The sequence below is a fragment of the Somniosus microcephalus genome, chromosome 22, assembly GCF_052327205.1.
Source record: "Somniosus microcephalus isolate GS21.2 chromosome 22, FLI_Smic_1.0, whole genome shotgun sequence".
NCBI classification, from domain to species: Eukaryota; Metazoa; Chordata; class Chondrichthyes; order Squaliformes; family Somniosidae; genus Somniosus; species Somniosus microcephalus.
In genome coordinates, this window is record NC_141008.1 from 42,672,903 (window position 1) to 42,692,688 (window position 19,786).

Here is a 19,786-nt window from a genome sequence, read left to right on the forward strand (position 1 = left end):
CCCAAAGGGCTGTGGATGCTGAATCATTGAGTATATTCAAGGCTGAGATAGATTTTTGGACTCATGGGGAAATCAAGGGATATGGGGATCGGGCGGGAAATTGGAGTTGAGGTTGAAGATCAGCCATGATCTTATTGAATCGGGCTCGAAGGGCTGTATGGCCTACTGCTGCTCCTAATTCTTATGTTCTTATGAAAGTTGGCCTAGTAACTTTTGTATCCAACACAGAACAGCAGAATCTGTGGGTACTTGAAGTTGGCTATATTCCACAGTAACAGACTGACTTCTGACGTTATCATCTGGCACTGCTCTGCTTCCATGGAAACAGATTTCCAAAGAGAAATTGATAGATATAAAATAATAAACACTTGCTCACTTTCATAATATAAGTACACTAATGGAGACAACTCATGAGACCAACCAAATAACCAGCTCTCAAAAATAGTTTATATCAAGTCTTTAATATGTATTGTGATTTATAGAAGAATCTTAATATGTTGCTGTTAAATAGAAAAAAGTTACTCACATTTATTGTTTAAAAGAGGAATATCTATGTTCTCATGAATTGAGATTTGGCGCCACCAAATGTTCAAAACGTATTCATCATATTGCTTTTTTTAAAGGAAAAAAATGAAGCTGAAAAGGGAGACTAGTTGTGGTAAAACCAATTTAATAATGTACAAGTAATTTTGTGAATTTTCATACAGCTGTTATAGAAATGGATTCAAGACGTGTTCCACGTGAAAAGTTGACCTGCATCACAAAATGCAGCAAACAAATATTCAATGCCATAAAGATCACCAAGAATGAGCCTGCTTCTGCTGATGACTTCTTACCTACACTTATCTACATTGTTTTGAAGGCTAATCCACCTCGTTTACAGTCAAACATCCAGTATATTACACGATTCTGCAATCCAAGCAGGCTGATGACTGGTGAAGATGGATATTATTTCACAAATTTAGTAAGTGTTCTGACAAAAATTGCATTTAGAATCCTCTTAGAATGGTCAATAACAATCTAGCAATGGAATGTGGGACACTCACGTGCATCTTCATACACAAATCTTGCGAAGCAGTAGGGGAGTTATATTTCAGCATTGACCAGCTTTTTTGTCAGTGGAAGATGAGCAATTCTCCACATCCTAAATGAGTGACCTCGCATCCTAATGCAATACTAGATACCTTCTGGGCTAATATTAAGTATCCAGTATAATGTGTGAATTTTCAAGATAAAGAATTGGTGTGAAGGGAAATTAATTCCTCAGATCCAAACCTCATTCGTGGCAATGATCATGATCTCTGATGGATTTCCCCTAGTTTCATGCACTAGTTCCTTGAGTGATGGAAGTAAATAGATGATCTTGTCCCAAGCCCCTTCCAACACTGTTCTATAATTGTCTGCTACAGGGTGCAAGATCAGTATGGGTTAATAACCTTTTATTTAAAAAAAAATGTACAGTACATAGAAGGAAAATCATCTGTTCAATGCTTGTGCACTTCCCCATAGATGATCATGCAATTGAGATGGGGAACTTGTCTTGTGACAAATTATAGGTTTGAAATAAACCCCTAAACTTTGGCATATGTATTTAGTGGCACTATATTTAACAAAGTGTTACTTTAAAGGTTCATGCCTGAGGTTTAAAGTAAGTGAGTGAGTGACTGTACAGAGCTGCCAAAAAATTTTAACATGATTTTCAAAAAATCTGAAATGTTAATGTTTAAATTGTATTTTAAATGTATGCTACCTATCTTGATTGCAGTGTTGTGCAGTTGCCTTCATTGAAAAACTGGATGCTCAGTCTTTGAACCTGACTGAGGAAGATTTTGATCGCTACATGTCTGGTCAAGCATCACCTAAGAAGCAGGACTCTGAGGAGTGGTCGCCTGACACATGCCCAGGACTGAAACAAATGTACAAAAACTTAAATCTTATTTCACAGCTGAACGAGAGACAGCAACAAATTCTGTCAGACGCTAAGCAGCTTGAAAAAGACCTAATTGATTGGAGCGAAGGTGTAACCAAAGAGGTTGAAGACATTATTGAGAAATTCCCACTCGATATCAAACCTAGAGGCCAGCCAGTGGCGGCAATCGATTCTGACAATGTAGAAAATGACAAGCTTCCACCACCAATCCAGCCACAAATGTTTTTTGGCGGAAAGAATTAAAACTGAATGTTAAACCTGAGCAAACTCTGTGCTCTGAGGTGCAATCTGTTGACTGGCAACTATGGTTGTGGCTTACACATCATGGAAGTGCAACTGTATTCAAGCTAATGATGTTGTGAAATGCTTGAAGTAATCTTTGTAGTTCAGGTGTAAGGTGTAAATTTGGGGATTTATAGCATAAATGCTACTTTGTAAGCTAATGCCTGACCTTGTAAAGTTATGATCAGTACCTTTTTAATGTAAAATAAAAACGGAAAATACTGGAAACACTCTGCCTGTCTGGCAGCATCTCCGGAGTCTTCAGACGCTGTCTGACCGGCTGAGTGTTTCCAACATTTTCCATTTTTATTTCAGATTTCCAGCATCCACAGTATTATTTTTTTTTTTAATCTTTTAAATCTAGCTAGCAAATTTCAAGGTATGTTTTATACCTGCGAAGTTCTCTGCAACATTTTTTTTCTTGATACCATCCATGAGAACAGTTAATATTCAAGGATTCTAGTTTAAAGTAACTGAATAAGTGAAATGTTGTTTAATACATGCAATTCTGGGATTTTCACCAGTGTTTTAGGGACCCTACTCCATGATTTGGTCTTTTAGAATTGCAGATAAAACTAAAAATCAGTAACATTGTTAATATTTCTTTGGTAATCTTATCCTGAACACATTATAAACATAATCCTTTTGTTCATTGTACTACAGATTGAAAATTTTGCCCACAGTGTAAGGGGGGGTGGGAGATTCCTTGGAGTAAAGGACAAAAGCACAAACCATTTTTCATTTTGTCTCCAGCGTTATATAATTCAAAAAGGAATAGAAATGCAATTTAAATTTGTCGTATTGGCCAACTCCTTTATTTCCCCTTTATTTTTAAAAGCAAATCGGTAATAAAGATGACCTGGTTGGAGGTTGTTCTGGTATGGCCCAACTAACTGGCTTTGTGAATCTTTTAAAGTGCTTATTGCATTAGTCTGTTACATGGTCTGTTTACAATAGTTGTACTAAATGTGGTTGATGGACATTGAAATTCAAGCAGAGGTCAGACATTACCTTGATAGAAGAAACTTTATTTATTATTTTACTGTAGTACAGAATACACTCTGGTTTGGCTATCTTTCAAAAGTTTTAGTTGCTAAATTTTCCAAATTGCATAATCCCATTTATCACCTTGATTGCTGACTTAAATCTTCTGAATGCCTGTTTATACTTTTTAGTCCCCAACCCCAGACCAATTTACATACATGGAAACATATTCTAACTATATTAATGGAAATAGCACTTATCTATTTAAACTTTGGCATTGTGTAGGTTTTATGTTCAAATAGTAAAATATAGTAGGCAGTTGTTGCACTGCTTCATCACTATTTAATCAAAGCTCCATGACTCTACAATTAACTTTTTTTTACTTCAGAACTATTCATTTGATTGCTTCTCCACTAGCTGTGGGTAAACTTACATTATATAACCAGGAGGGTTCCATGAACAGTCTCTACTTCATTGGCTGTAAAGCGCTTTGGGACATGCTGAGGTCGTGAAAGGCGCTATATAAATGCAAGTCTTTCTATTTTCTTTTCTAGTCTAAGCTGAGTTAGCTGCTTTTATCTGAAGCAGCGCAGAGCTTGACCATTGACTTAAGTATCCTGGCCTAAGGAGGGGAAACATCAGCCGGTATTCACACTCCTCATTGTTGTCCAGTATGTCCTGCTGGAATGTGTGCTGTGTGGGTGTCTGATGAGGGTAGGATCAGCCTTTGCTGTGATGCGCCTGCCATCAAATAGTATGCTGATTCTTGCATAAAAATTGGCCAATTTGGTGAGGTACTGGAGGGTTGAACACTAGCGTTAGTGACCGCTAAAGCTTATACCTTTTCCAACACTCCATGTAGCTTTCATATACAAGGTATTTATAAATTTTATTAAAACTTCTTCCTGAGCTTTTCAATCCACTGTTAAGCAAGCAGAAAATACTATGTCAACAACCAAAGGAAAACGCTCCATTTTTTTCTCTCTTCAGGAAAAGCAATCTTATCTGTACAAATTTGATTTTTTTAGAAGAAGATACATTTTCTTTTGCGGTTGATATATACTTTTTGTGTGTAATTGTAAATACAGGGCAGTGAGCACTGTGGTACGAAATCTTGCTAATTAGTGCATCACGTTCTGCCAGTGGGTGCACAAAATACCTTCCCTGAATTAATCCACTCTTCCCATTGAGGCAGTAAAAATATTCTCATTTGTTCATTTATGTTGCAAGGAACAAGAACTTGTTTGAACCAAACTATCATTTGTGGGTTGTGTATAATTTAACATAGTTTAGGATTAACACAGAACCCTAATTTTATTATCTTTTGCAACTTGAAATAAGTTTTAATTTGATCTGCTAAACATATTCATAATATTTTGTGATGGCTAATAATTCAGTAATTTAACCATTGAAGTGCAATAGTCTTGGCATAGTTGCTACACAAGTATTAAAGAATAAACCAATCATAGGTTTTTATGATCTCCACATAGAATAACTGCACTTCATACACAGCTTGATGACTTGTGTATTTCTGTGATTGCTCAAACTTTAAATTTATTTTGAGCTCTTGAGATTAGGGCCCATTCAGATAAAGGATAATGCTATTAATTTGTGGAAGTCGGTCTTTTATTTCTGCATGTCCAACTTTTTGGAGCAAGGGGCTCCATAATAAGCCCCATCTACTGAATGGGCAGAAAACGATCAAAATTGCTTTTGAAACAGACAAAATTGGGATTAAACTACAAGTCCATCAACATGTTTGGAACAGAATGTTTCACATTTATTGGAGAAGCATTTCTTGCACTAGCAAAACTTTTATTTTTCTCACTTACAGGAGCAGTTCATGCTAACTGACCAGATGGACTCTGCAGTCAGCATGCATGTCAGAAATATTCAATCTACATCACTTACATAGGATTACATAGGATATACGGCACAAAAACAGGCCATTTGGCCCAACCAGTCCATGCCAGCGTTTATGCTCCACATGAGCCTCCTCCCGTCTTTATTCCTCTAAATCTATCAGCATAACCCTCTATTCCCTTTTCCCTCATTTGCTTGTCCAGCCTCGCCTTAAATACATCTATACTATTCGCTTCAACCACTCCCTGTGGTAGCGAGTTCCACATTCTCGCCACTCTCTGGGTAAAGAAGTTTCTTCTGAATTCCCTATTGGATTGCTTGGTGACTATCTTGTATTGATGGCCTCTAGTTATGCTCTTCCCCACAAGTGGAAACATTCTCTCTATATCCACTCTTATCAAAACCTTTCATAATTTTAAAGACCTCTATTAGGTCACCCCCTCAGCCTTTTTTCAAGAGAAAAGAGACCCAGCCTGTTCATCCTTTCCTGATATGTATACCCTCGCATTTCTGGTATCATCTTTGTAAATCTTCTCTGCACCCTCTCCAGTGCCTCTATATCCTTTTTATAATATAACCTCTAGAAATAAACCCTAATGCTTGGTTTGCTTTTTTTTATGGCATTGCTAACCTGTGTCGCAACTTTGTGATTTGTGTATTTGTATGCCTAGATCCCTTTGTTCCTCTACCCCACCTAGACTTGCACCCTCCAAGTGATGTGACCTCCCTATTCTTCCTACCGAAATGTAATACTTCACATTTATCTGTGTTGAACTTCATTTGTCAATTATATGCCCATCAAGTTTATTAATGTCCTCCTGTAATTTGTTGCAGTTCTCCTCAGTATTGACTATCTCTCCTGCCCCCCCCCCCCCCCCAATTTGCTGATGTCTGCAAATTTAGAAATTGTGTTTTTGATTCCAAAGTCTAAATCGTTAATGTAAATTGTGAACAGCAGTGGTCTCGGCACTGATCCTTGTGGAACACCACTACCCACCTTCTGCCACTGTGAATAGCTACCCTTTACTCCTACTTTCTGTCCTGAAGTCAGCCAGCAATCCATTCTGCTACTTGTCCCCTGACTCCACATTCTCTGATCTTGTTCATAAGTCTATTCTGGGGTACCTTATCAAAGGCCTTTTGAAAATCCAGATAAATTACATCTGCATTACCATTGTCTACTCTCACCTCTTCAAAAAATTCAATAAGGTTGGTCAAGCAAGACTTTCCCTTTTGAAATCCATGCTGACTTTTTTTTTTGTTTCTAGATGTTCTTCCATTTTCACCTTTTTAGTAGGGATTCCATTTTTCCTACCACTGATGTTAAGCTGACTGGTCTATAATTCCCTGGAAATGTTCTATCCCGATTCTTAACTATTGGTGTTACGTTAGCTATCCGCCAGTCCTCTGGCACTACACCTTTTTTCTAATGAATTATTAAATATGCGTAGTAATGCCTCTGCTATCTCTTCCTTAGATTCTTTTAAAATGCATGGATGCAATCCATCCGGAGCAGGGGTTTTTACCGATTTTGATTAGTTTATTTAATATTTCCCCTTTTTTTATTTTTTTATTCACTTACCTCATTTCCAATGTCATGTCCACCTAGTCTATCTCCCTGGTAAATACTGAAGCAAAATAATTATTTAATATTTCTGCCATCTCTCTATCGTTACCTGTGGTATCATCCTGTCTATCCCTTAATGACCCTATTCCCATCCCAACCTTTTTTTATTGATGTGCCTGTAAAATATTTTACTATCGTGTTTTATGTTCTTGATAATTTAATTTCATAGTTCCTCTTTGCCTCCCTAATTGGTTTTTTTGACTTCTCTCCTAATGTTTTTGTATTCTCCCTTATCATGCATTCCCCTGCTGTCTATGTACTTAATGTATGTCTCTTTCCTTACCCTCAATTGTTCCCTTATGGCTTTATTCATCCATGGAGTCTCATTCTTGTTTAGTTTGTTCTTTCAGCGGAATATATTTTTCCTGCACTCTGTTGAACACCGTTTTAAATGTTTCCCATTGTTGTTTGCCAATATTGTTGCCTTTTTTTCCCCCAAGTTCTATTCTCAGCCCCTCAAAATCTGCTTTTCTCCAATCTATTAACCTGGTTTTCATCATACTTATGTCCTTCTCAATTATTATCTTAAAGCGTATTATATTATGGTCACTATTGCCTAGATGTTCCCCCTACTTTTACTTCTCTTATCTGCTCTGGGTCGTTCCCCATTACTAGAACCAAAAGTGAATCCTCCCTTGGGCTTTTTACATATTGGGTTAGAAAGGTGTCCTGTACACATTGTAGGAACTCCATTCCCTTATCCCCTTTACCTACCTCTTCTGTCCAATTAATATCAGGGTCATTGAAATCCCCCATGATGATTATTCTATTTTTTTACTAATTTCTCTAATTTGTCTGCATATTTTTTCCTCCACCTCTTACACTATTGGGTTGTCTGTAGACTACGCATATTAGTGTGATTGATCCTTTATTATCTTTTATCTCTATACAAATGGATTATGTTTTTGTGTTGCTGATAACTGTCAATTTTTTCTACTGCCATTATGTTATCCCTAATAAGTATAGCTACTCCAACTCCCCTTTTCCCTCCCTATCTTTTCTAAATATGTTATACCCTGCAATGTTTAATTCCCAGTCCTGATTTTTCTGTAGCCATGTTTCAGTAACCCCTACTATGTCTGGTTCCTTGTAACTTGCTACTTTAGAATGCAAAATCATTACAAGGAGTGTTCTTGCCTTACCTTTTCTAACACTGTCAAATTATTTGACAGTCCAGTGAATTTCATTTATTTTCAAAGTGCATAATTCACAAGTAATACAAGGATGGAGAAAGCTACATGATTACATTTCTAGCATGACGTGCATGTATTTAAAAAATTTTAAACCTTCCAAAAATTGCCAAACTTTAGTGAATTATTAGTTTTGGCATTGACTATTTTTAATTCTGACTATCACACCACTTACTCTACATCTCACAATTTAACAAGTAGATAATAAGTAATTTTTCATGATTTTTTCTATTACAGAGCACTCCCCCCTTCCACTTGCAGAAGAGTAGTTTCTCAATCAGCTCTCATAATGCCCCAAGATTTGGAGTCTGGAGGAGAAAAGCAGCTCAAAAGAGACTTGTGGGAAAAGTGATGGGAAGAAAAAGCAGAGCAATGCAGTGAACACCAGCCCCACTACCACAGTCACACAAATGCTGGAATACGAAGATTGGATGTACCTGTAATTCACACTGCCGCTTTATCAGCTGGTGTGAGCCAATGAGTGAGTGTTCTGATCTGTTCTGCCACTTGCACTTACTAGTGCATGTGCCAGCTGATCGAGCAATAGCTTGAATGATTTGAACTTGCTGGCAGGTCTGGGAATGTGTTGGTGAGATTGCATTGCTTTGCCTTTTCTCACTATAGAAACAATGAGCTATGCACACTGCGTAACACCATATTGAACAGGGAAGGAAAGGGTAGAACAAATTGAACCAGTATTGGCTCTTCAGGTCACTTACTATAAGGTCACAACAGGCTGGATAAAATCTCTCTGGTCTGATTTTGGCTCACCAGTCACTGGGCACCACAGAGTTATCTAACATTCATATGTGAAAATGTTACAGCTGTTTGTTTCCTACCCATCTATTGAGTTTGGAAATTCAAAAGCAAATCAGCACTATCTCATGAGAATCCTAAAAATCTGGTAAATTGGTGCAATTGAAGCCTGTACTACTTTTCTGCTGAACATTTTTCAGTAGTTAAAATCAATGATGTGATTAAAAATGTTATCTATATTGAATATGTCTGTTTCATTCCAATAATTAACATCTTGTACAAGTGTTGCTACAATATTCTTTTTATGACCACATGCTGAACACATTTTGAGCGTGTCTGTAATTGATTTTTAAATGATTAAGCAATGACAGTTGCTTAGAGGATGACTTGCAGTCTCTGTAGCATTTAGATTTCACCTAGTTCAACATTCAAAGTGTATAATAACTTTGGTTTAGTGTAATGATGTGGAAATGGTTGGGAAATTTTGTGTAATGTTTGAAATCCTATTTGAAAGAATATGGCTCAGCATTGCCATAACAAGAAAATTAAAGGTTTGAGAAATGCAAATTAATTTTTTTTTTGGTAAAGTATGTACTTCATATTGAATTAACAATTCTAGATCAGGGTTTCTGTTTGAGTGACTGGCATACACCTTTTAAAAGCTACTACAGAACAGTGCATCACCACAAATTCAAATGATCACATTACCTTCACATCATTGTATCTTTGAAGCCATAGCTAATTATTTTTAACCTATTGGGATAGAAAGGTAATGATTCATTAGTTATCCGTTTTTCCTTTTTTCTTTTAAAAAGTGACTTTCTTAATTGAACTGCAATGATACATTCTCCAATTTTTTTCCCCCTCAAACTGTTTACTAAATCTCCCTCTTCTCCACCCCAAACATGCTTCAAGAAGCAAGTGGTAGAATCTGTCATGGGTGCTTTGCATCCCTCTATCTGTCAACACTAACTTTTCAGCTCAGTAACACCAGCATCTCACTGTTACAATAAACTTCAGAATTACCCTGCTCATGTCAGATACTTGGTTATTTTCTAAAAGTAGCTTTGAACCGTTCCTGCTGTTCAATTTTGATTTTTTAAGAATTTGAAAAGCATCACTTAAGCGTCCTCCACACACACACACACGGAGTGCAGGTTGGTTCGGGCTAGCTATGTCCTGAGGCACACACTACGTTAACAAGGGCCCTGAATTTCCTTGGGGCTTGTGGGGGGAGGTTGGAACACTGGTGGGATGATGCTTCCACTCATCTGTGATGTGTGCAGCTAGCCCAAAAGGAATTTGTGGGTCAGTTAATTTGCATATTGCATGGCAGGCCTTTAAGAGGACATAGGCTGATGGCATAGGTGGATACGTGGCAGATGAAATTTAATGCAGAAAAGTGTGAAGTGATACATTTTGGTTGGAAGAACAAGGAAAGGCAATATAAACTAAAGGATACAATTCTAAAGGGGGTACATGAACAGAGACCTGGGGGTATATGTGCACAAATCATTGAAGCTGGCAGGGCAGGTTGAGAAAGTGGTTAGAAAAGCATATGGGATCCTGGGCTTCATAAATCGAGGCATAGAGTACAAAAGCAAGGAAGTTATAATTAATTTATAAAACACTGGTTCAGCCTCAACTGGAGTATTGTCCAATTCTGGGCACCGCACTTTAGGAAGGGTTTGAAGGCCTTCGGTTGCAGAAAAGATTTACAAGAATGGTTCCAGGGATGAGGGACTTCAGTTATGTGGATAGACTGGAGAAGCTGGGGTTGTTCTCCTTGGAGCAGTGAAGGTTGAGAGGAGATTTCATAGAGGTGTTCAAAATCATGAGGGGGTCCAGACAGAGTAGATAGAGAGATACTGTTCCCATTGGCAGAAGGGTCAAGCACCAGAGGACACAGATTTAAAGTGATTGGCAGAAGAACCAAAGGTGACATGAGGAAAAACTTTTTTATGCAGTGAGTGGTTAGGATCTGGAATGCACTGCCTGAAAGGATGGTGGAGGTAGATTCAATCGTGGCTTTCAAAAGGGGATTGGATAAGTTCCTGAAGTAAAAAATGTTGCAGGGCTATGGGGAGAGGGCGGCGGAGTGGGACTAGCTGAAGTGCTCCTGCAGAGAGCTGGCATAGGCTCCACAGGCCAAATGGCAGCCTCCTGTGCTGTAACCATACTATGATTCTTTTGGCCAGCAGCACAATGCCGTGGAGAGGCTGGGTGGCAGGGAGATAAGTAACTTGTTGCAGAAGGATTTAAAAGTCTATAGCAACTTAATGCTTCTTGGAAAGCCATCCGGTAAGGATTTCAGAAATAACAGAAAATGCTGGAAATACTCAGCAGGCCAGGCAGCATCTGTGGAGAGAGAAACAGAGTTAACGTTTCAGGTCTGGGACCCTTCATCAGAACTGGAAAAAGCTGGAGATGTAACATATTAAGCAGGTGCAGAGACGGGGGGGGGTGGTGGTGGGGGTTAGGAGGGGAGGAAGGAATTAAAAGAACACCCTGTACTTTTAGTTCCTTCCTCCCCTCCTAACCCCCCGCCCTGTCTCTGCACCTGCTTAATATCTGTTACATCTCCAGCTTTTTCCAGTTCTGATGAAGGGTCCCAGACCTGAAACGTTAACTCTTGTTTATCTCTCCACGGATGCTGCCTGGCCTGCTGAGTATTTCCAGCATTTTCTGTTATTTCAGATTTCCAGCATCCGCAGTATTTCGCAATTATATTAGGTAAGGATTTCAATAGGCTGGAGTGTTTTTGTGGGCCCAGGATGAGCTCTACTGCTCTCTGCCCACAAAAATAAAAACTCAAAATTTCCTGGGTCGTTTTTGAGTGGCTTAGGGGGACCGCAAGTTAGACCGCTCAATGCCTCGTATAACCGGGTGGAGCTTGCGCAATGCATGCACCGCTCATTTGTACCTGAATTTTGCAGTCGAGGTCCTACAATTGGCACACGACCCTGATAATGCATATTTAAGCAGCATTGTGTCCGTTTCAGGCAGGTGGCCTGTTTGTCCATTTACAGTCCCAGGTCGTTCTACAGAAACGGTGGCATTTGGAATTGCAAGATATCTTGAAATGTATTTCATTTTACATAATCAAAACTTATTGTACAATATTAATTAACCTCTTAACTTTATCAATCCACAAAAATGAAAGCTTAATGTATTTTAATTATTTTTATACATTCACTCAAAGAATGCTTGTGCTGTCTTTTTGTCATTGGTGTTACTTCTACCTTAAACAAAATTAAAGGCTTATCAGAATGCTATTTCTCAATTCAATCTGCACATATACTGAAAGACAGAGTAGGTTGATAATTTAAAGAAAAAGTTTTGATTTATTTATTTTATAATCAGGTATGTGTAAAGTTACATTGTGTGACATTTTTTCATTTGCGCCATGTTTTTGCTATAATAACAATAACTGAAGGACAGTCATCAAAATTGAATGATACTATCCTTAAACTGCTAATTCATGAATAAAGCAAAAATGACACATTTGATATCATATCACTGAAAAAAAACATGCAGTAACACCAGTGACACAATACAACACCAATGAATTGACCCCAGACTATTTCAAACAACTCAATGAATTTATTACATTTCATCTAACTAATGTGCCATTTTTTTCAGTTAACTCATTTACAGCACTGAGAGATTCATATAATTTGAGTAATAACATAAAAAACTTAGCCAAAGCACTTTAAGACCAGAGAAGAGCACATCAAGACCAAGAATGATTGTGTCTGAACATTGTCGTCAACATCACTATTTTCATAGAAACTCATAAAACATGTAGCCTAGTTCTATCCTGATTGAGCCAGATATAAAACATACTCATTAGAACACAAGTAAACAATGTAATCTGTCCTTACATCAACTTTAGGCTTCTAGCAACTGGTTTTTGACTTGTGGTCACACATCCAGCTGCCCCTTCAAATATGGCCAGATCTTCTGGTCAACCTGAACTGATCGTTTGTTCACAGGAACTGGCTCTGGCATGAAACACATTATCTGGTTGTCCCCATACCACTTTATGTCATCTCTTGGGCTTGGCCAGAAAAACCTGTTCACGCCATTCCTGTGCATGCACTTGACTTTTATGTTGTGCTCTTCCACCTCCAGTATAATGCCAGGGTATGGCTGGTCATCATACTTCACAATACACCACTGCCCGTTATGGTGAGTCTCAATGACATCAGGTCGGTGTGGTTGTTGTGGAGCAGAGTGGTCACGTTCTGTAGGCGGCACAGCTCCTACAATGGTTTCTTGGAGACTGTAACATAGGCAATCCCACACGCCCTCTGCTGCGTGACAGAAACAACTGATGTCTCTGTATTTGAGGATGCCAGGTGTGATGCTCAAAACTTGATGCATTTTCATGGTCCCCTTTATTGCCACAAGAGGCACCTCCAGCATTTTCTGTGCCTTAGTCTCAACATCTTCCTCGCTTACATAGAACAGTTTCACCTGCGTTCCAGAGTCGTTTAACTCCTGGAAGAAATAAAGTGCATCTGGGATATCCCTTCCCTGACTGTAGTGTATGTAACCTGTACCACCTTAAGAGACTACCTTAAGGTGATGGACTACTTTCTGATGGCTCCTGTATATTGTAGTACCGGTGGTGACCACACCGGTATATAAACCCTGTGGAGCAAAGTGTATTTCAGTTCAGCCCTGACCCTCAGTTACTAAAGACCTGTTTAAGTATTCTGTTGTCTGTGTCCAGTTATTCAGCATAACTACATTTGAAAGCACAGACTCAACACTGATGGACCAAGATGTCGGCTGACCTCTTTAATGCACCCCCCACCCCATCCAGAGCACCCTTCCCATGGCTTGCCTCGAAGAAGTTCCAAGTGGTTTTGGGGAAGCTCTTCTGGTGAGGTTCTGAGCAAATCATGTAGAAATTGCCCTTCTGCTTGTATTGGGTGGCAGGGCCATCGCTGAAGAAATGAAGGTTCTGGACTTCAGGGCACTGATTTTTCACCATCTCCAGGATGGGGTCAAGATGAGCCCATATAGCCACTGGGTCGTGCCTTCTACTTGGGGAGATCGTACTAAAGGGTATGGGGGGCTGGTCCTGCACATAGAGAACACCAGTGTGGAGGGTCATTTGTTGATGTGACCCCCCAAAGTGCACAGACTGGATTTCATTTGCATACTTGCAAGTGTAGTTTTCACTAAAATCTATGTGTATAAGGCAGTCCTTGGAGGTCAGGTTCTCTCTTAGATTTCTGTAAGCATTGTACTGCCAACGGATGTTGAAGATGTGTCTGCGGAACTTAAAGAGCCTATCTTGAAAATGGGTAGCAAGCTCATCCTCTGTTATTGGCACATCTTTCTTGACAGTGATTGTTCTTCTCTTCTCAGACTCTTCACCTGGTTTGGAATGGCCAATCTTCTCCAGACACCACTGGGTTAAAGTTACCAGTGTATTTGATGTTGATTCGGTGAGGGGATATGTGGTGCGTTCACATTCTTGGCATTCACCATAGGCACGTGACTTTGAGTTGTTGCAGACGGTGCTGTCAGCCATTTCATCCAGGTTTTTTCACTCTGAGAGCCCAAGTTTGTACAGTGTATCTGCCATAAACTGAAGATTTTCATGAGTCTTGCACTGACATGTTTCTCTGTCCCGCTCATTTGGTGTCACAACCCAAAAGGGTCTCTGCCTGCAGAAGAAGGCATAAGAAATCTGTTCTCCATGCTCAGCAACAAATCTCTTGTGGAGGTTGAGCAGGGAGTCACAGAGTAACCTCCTCTGTTTCTTCACCTTCTGGAGAGTGATTGTGTTTTTCTTTCCTGTGGTCAGTCTGCTGGCATCATCTCTTAGGTAGAACTGTCTCACAGTCTTCCTCTTGTTTGTGGTGGTTTCTCGAGAGCTGATCTTTGGTTTTCTCCAAGCTTTGTATGAGAAGCCAATGCTCTTCTGGCACAGCAGCTGGAATTTGTATTTTCTGATCAACTTTCCTGTCAGTATGTTTGCAAAAACCTGTTTGGATTTTGTTTCTTTGGCTGCATTGTACTTTTCCTTTAAATCTCCCACAAGAGCAAAGTGGAATTTCAGAGCTTTCTTGCCTGGAGAGTGGACTGTGTAACCTTGGAGGATCTCTTTTGTCTTTGTTCCTGGGCTTTCGGAATTTGCAACTCTACGCCGCAAACGGAAATAACGTTCCTTGTACATGTTGCATTGTCGTTTGCTTTCCTCAAGCTTATCTTCCAACTTCTGAATTTTCCTCTGGCTCCTTTGTGCATCTCTCCTGCGCGCTCTCCTCCCTTGTCGTAGTTGTCTGTCAAATATATTGGTGTAATATGTCAGAATAGTAACCCAATCATGTCTTCAATTATATTAAAATAATTTAAATATCTAATTTAATCCATTTCTATGATCAATTTCTCATTTCCCTTCCTATGAAATGACTAACACCAATGACATACTTAAAAGCCTCGCATAAAATTATCAAATAAATCATCAAATTCATAACAAATGAAGAGAGACAGCAGACTCACCATGTGCCTCTGTTGATTGCACTTCCTCCAATGACCTCTTGAACCAGGAAGTACTTCCAAAAGTCATTGCATTTTTTCAATAGTGTGTTTTGTGAAGCAGTAACACCAATGACATAACATGGGGTTACCGCTATTACCGTTATATTATTTATAATATTTAGTTGGTATTTTAGTTTTTTTAGGTTCCCATCCCATAAATGTGACATTTGTGTTTACTTAATGACATTTAAAGTAGGAGAAAAATATATTTTTAAACTCAGAATATGTCTCTAAACTTCCATACATGATCTGAGTGACAAGCAAATTGCTTGCACTTGGTATTTTATATAAATTATAAAAAACAAGCATTGCTCATTACATGACTCAAATATGTTTTATTATTAAAAGAACAGTGTATATTTATCAAAAATATATATTACATGTGATCATTAAGTTCATTTAAAGTATTTTGCTTGCTGCAAAGGTGAGAGACAGGAATGCCACCGTTTCTGTAGAATGACCCGCCCAATTTCAACTGCTGGACGTTTGCTTTTCAGGATCAGCTGGCTTATATCTCACCACCTTTGGTCTCAGGAAAAATTGTAAATCTAAGTGGCTCACTTATGGTATCACTACCTGGTATCGATGTGCAATTTTAACTTCTGTAATCTTTTTGATGGAGATGCATGTTCTGATTTTACAGAGACACCCTTCTCCATACACTAGACACATTACTCCTACACCTTCTACTACAAAGATGACTATAAGTATGACTTTGAATTGAAAATGAACTCTAATCTTAAAACATGTTGACTTGTACATTCTGGCAGGAATGAATTGGCACAATTCGTTGAAAATTTTTGATTTTGGATATTTTAATGTGGAAGGATGGGGGCGACCATGCAGGTTGGCTAGATGTCATGATTGATGTGGTGTCAGGGTAGTACTGTTATTTCTATGACAATAAATCACTAATAATCTGTCCATGTATTTCTTTGGCAACTAGGATGGTAACCCCCACCGACTCAGGGTCATCCTGATGCTGGGCTTCAGGTGCCACTGCCCCTAATCCTCTAATCCTTAAACTGTAATAATTTGAATATCTCAATCATTTTCCCCCTTAAACAAGAAGCGTCCCAGTTCTGAGTCTATCTCAAATGTTTTATTCTCTAGTTCCCTAATCATCCTAGTAGCTTGCTGCACTTTTCCCAGCTTGACTATATCAAGCGTGACTCCGAGCATCCTGTCACCTGTCATTTTAATTCTCTGCCCCATTCTGACCCCTCTGTCCTCGGCCTCCTACACTGTTCCAATGAAGCCCAACGTAAGCTCGAGGAACAGCACCTCAGTTTTCAATTGGGCACTTTATAGCCTTCCGGACTCAACATTGAGTTCAACAATTTCAGATCATAACCTCTGCCCCCATTTTTTTGGACAACAGTTGTTGCTGATGATTGTTATTCCCATTTACACCTCCTCTAGACCCATCTTTTGTTTCTTTACTTGTCCCATTACCACTTTCTTTTGCTTTACACCATCATTCCTTTTCTCATTTAATCACTCCTGTCTTCCACCCTATCACAGACCTTCCCTTTTATTCTTTCCTTCCCTCCCTGCTTTCCCAGTCTCTGTACTTGCTTAAAAACTGTTACATTTCTGATTTTTTCCAGTTCTGACGAAAGGCCATCGACCTGAAACGTTAACTCTATTTCTCCCCCCGTAGATGCTGTCTGACCTGCTGAGTGTTTTCAGCATTTTCTGTTTTTATTTTGGCTATATCCTTACTGTAATGGGGGTTCCAGAACTACATACCATCTATATATATAAATAAACAAGTCGATCTGTCTGTCTATCTGTTTGTCTGTCCTCGGGTGTGCGTCTGTCTGGCTATGCGCTCGAAAGTTATAGAGCGTACCTACGCGCGCGTTACCTCCGAAGAAAGCTTACACTTCCGGGACGGTCGTAAGCGTATTTACTTTTCAGTCGGACGAAAATTGTTCGCGCCTTATGCAAAAAACCTTCAAAATTAAACTTATTATCTGCTACTTAGCATTGATTGACTGACGTCAATGTTCGACCAATCCTGTGCCGTCACGATTGACCAATCCTACAGTACAGTCCCCTGATGGTTGGCCAATCGGTGTGTGTGTGTGGGCGGGACAATCGTTTTCATCTCAGGGATGTGGCAGCCATTGTTTCACTGCTTCCAGCTCAAACTACTTTGATCATCCAGCTTTGAAAAAGTTAGTATCTCTTTTAAAAATAACATAAGATTTACCAAAAACGTTTTATAAGTACTTTCACTTTCATCTTTCAAGGTATTAAAAGGTAGAAATGTTGCCCGGCAGCAGATTGAGAGAGGGACACAGACAGGGCCCAAAAGCCTGGGACTCGATTTAAAATGTTGCCCGGCAGCAGATTCACAAAGGGACACAGAGAGGCCCCAAAGCCTTGCACTCGATTTAAACCGCCCGGCCCAAAACAGCCCTGGCAAAGCCGGGCTCCCCCAGCTAGTACTCTATACAAGGGCAAGATAATTTCTTTCGATGTTTATGCTGTTCCTCTTTTTAAATAACCTAATATCTCAGATGCTTTCTTGATAGCAGTCACACAAAGGCTTGATGTCCAAGCTTGATTCCTTTTGCAATCAAAAAGAACTGAAGTGGCCACCAGGGGATAGACAATTATATTGGCCCGTATTTTCCGATCCCTACGGGTGTGTACGAGCTGTGTACACACCCGTACGGACCTTGCAAGTGCCGGTTTCAGGCATGCGAAGCGCATGCGCTGAAAGCCGGCATTTCCGATCTGACAAGACTCCTCTTGACAGATCCTCCGCCTGCCCTGGAGAAGGGCCTCTGCGGGGGGGAAAAGAGTTCCACTTTCTGCACAACCTCCGCCCGCTGAATTCCCTTAAAAATCTTATGCCTAGTAAAAGCAAGCGTAAGGCCTGCTTTTACCAGCATAAAAGTTTAAAAAAGTAAAAAAAAAAAATTTTCACTCATTTATAATTTAAAAATACTTTTTAAAAAAAGTAAGTTTATTTTTAGCCACAAAAAACTTTAAATATTTTTTCAAAAAATTAAATTTTTGTTTAAAATATTTAATTTAATGTAATTTAACTAATTTTAAAAACGTGATTAAAAAAATATTATTTAATGTTTTGATGTGTTTTTGGAGTGATCTCCATTCATACTTTTGACATGTCTAAGCTGTCAAAAGTATGAAGGGAGATTCCCTTCTTTCATTGGTTCCCCATGGCCCACATGATCCCAGGGCGTTTGCGAACCGCATGCGCCCCTGGGATACCTGGGCCCTGCACATTTCGTAGAGCCGAGGCCCAGGAGTGGAAATGGCCGGACCTCTGGAGCCCTCGGGCAAGGGCGTAGATTTTTTCCATATCGGAGGCCTTTGCATGCAGGAAGCCTCCAATCGGAAAATATGGGCCAATGTGTAGGAAGTGATGTCATGTGGTTTTGCCTAAATCCTAGTAGAGTGGCAGGAGTTCTTGTGATTTGTTTGGTTGGATAAACTACCTACTCAAGTAAGGGTCATTATATATTGCAGGTGGGTGAGTAGAAAATCATTTGTTCTACTCGCTAGCCAATTATCAAACCTAATGTTAATTCCCACTGCTCTAATAAAAGGAAATTTGCAAAATAATTTTTCTCCTCAATATCATGGTACTTAGTATATTGTATTTGTCATACATTAGTAGTATTGCAGTAATTTATTAGAACATACTTTCGCTGCAACTATTTCTTCTCTCTTCAAAAGCCACTCTGTCTTCCCTGTTTTGGTATAACCAAGCCTGCCAAAGTTTTCATTATCATTGGTACTTGAGTATACCATGTGCAAAATTGGTAATATTTCCAGATGCGGTTCCCTTAATGATTTACACTTTTTTAATGGTGTTAGTGCCCAAGTCTACTTATTTTTGTGCATAAACACTATATTAAATACAATATCTTTCCCAGTAGATATAATACTTGTTTATGATTAAGTGAAAACTTCTGAAAGATCACTTCACTTTAAATAAGTCTATGAATTTTGAATAAATAAATAAAATCGGCACCGCTTTACAGATATTCAATTGTTATTTGAATGTCAGCTTGCTTCAGGCGGTAGCACTCTCACCTCTAAGTCAGAAAGTCGTAGGTTCAGGTCCCACTGCAGACTTGAGCACCATAATCTCGACTGACACTTCAGTGTAGGTATTGAGAGAATTTCATTGCTGGAGGTACTGTCTTTCAGATGAGATGTTAAACCGAGGTTGTTTGCCAGCTAGTTCCAATGCACTATTTGATTAAGTTCCTTGGTTGTCTTGGTCAACATTCTTCCCTTAACCAACATCACAAAAAACAGATTTCTAGTTATTTACTCTAGCTATCTCCAACAAGCAAGAGTCTAACCACCTCCCCTTGACATTCAATGGCATTATCCTTGCCGAATCCCCCCCATCAAACTCCTGGGGATCACCATTGACAAGAAACTTAACTGGACCAGCCACATAAATACTGTGGCAACAAGAGCAGGTCAGAGGTTAGGTATTCTGCAGCGAGTGTCTCACCTCCTGACTCCCCAAAGCCTTTCCACCATCTACAAGGCACAAGTAAGGAGTGTGATGGAATACTCTCCACTTGCCTGGATGAG

At 39.3% G+C, this 19,786-nt stretch overlaps 1 protein-coding gene across 4 annotated transcripts in view; it reads left to right on the forward strand.

Moving 5' to 3' along the window:
• The window catches only part of rabgef1 (RAB guanine nucleotide exchange factor (GEF) 1), a 56,090-nt gene extending 47,214 nt beyond the window's left edge, over positions 1–8,876 (forward strand). For all 4 annotated transcript variants that reach the window (XM_085964519.1, XM_085964520.1, XM_085964522.1 and 1 more), the window contains 3 exons: positions 708–964; positions 1,766–3,724; positions 8,114–8,876. In XM_085964519.1, coding sequence (XP_085820645.1) covers positions 708–964; positions 1,766–2,173 — 665 coding nt within the window. In that variant the 3' untranslated portion in view covers positions 2,174–3,724; positions 8,114–8,876. The remainder of the gene's footprint in view (positions 1–707; positions 965–1,765; positions 3,725–8,113) is intronic.
• Positions 8,877–19,786: the final 10,910 nt, after the last annotated feature.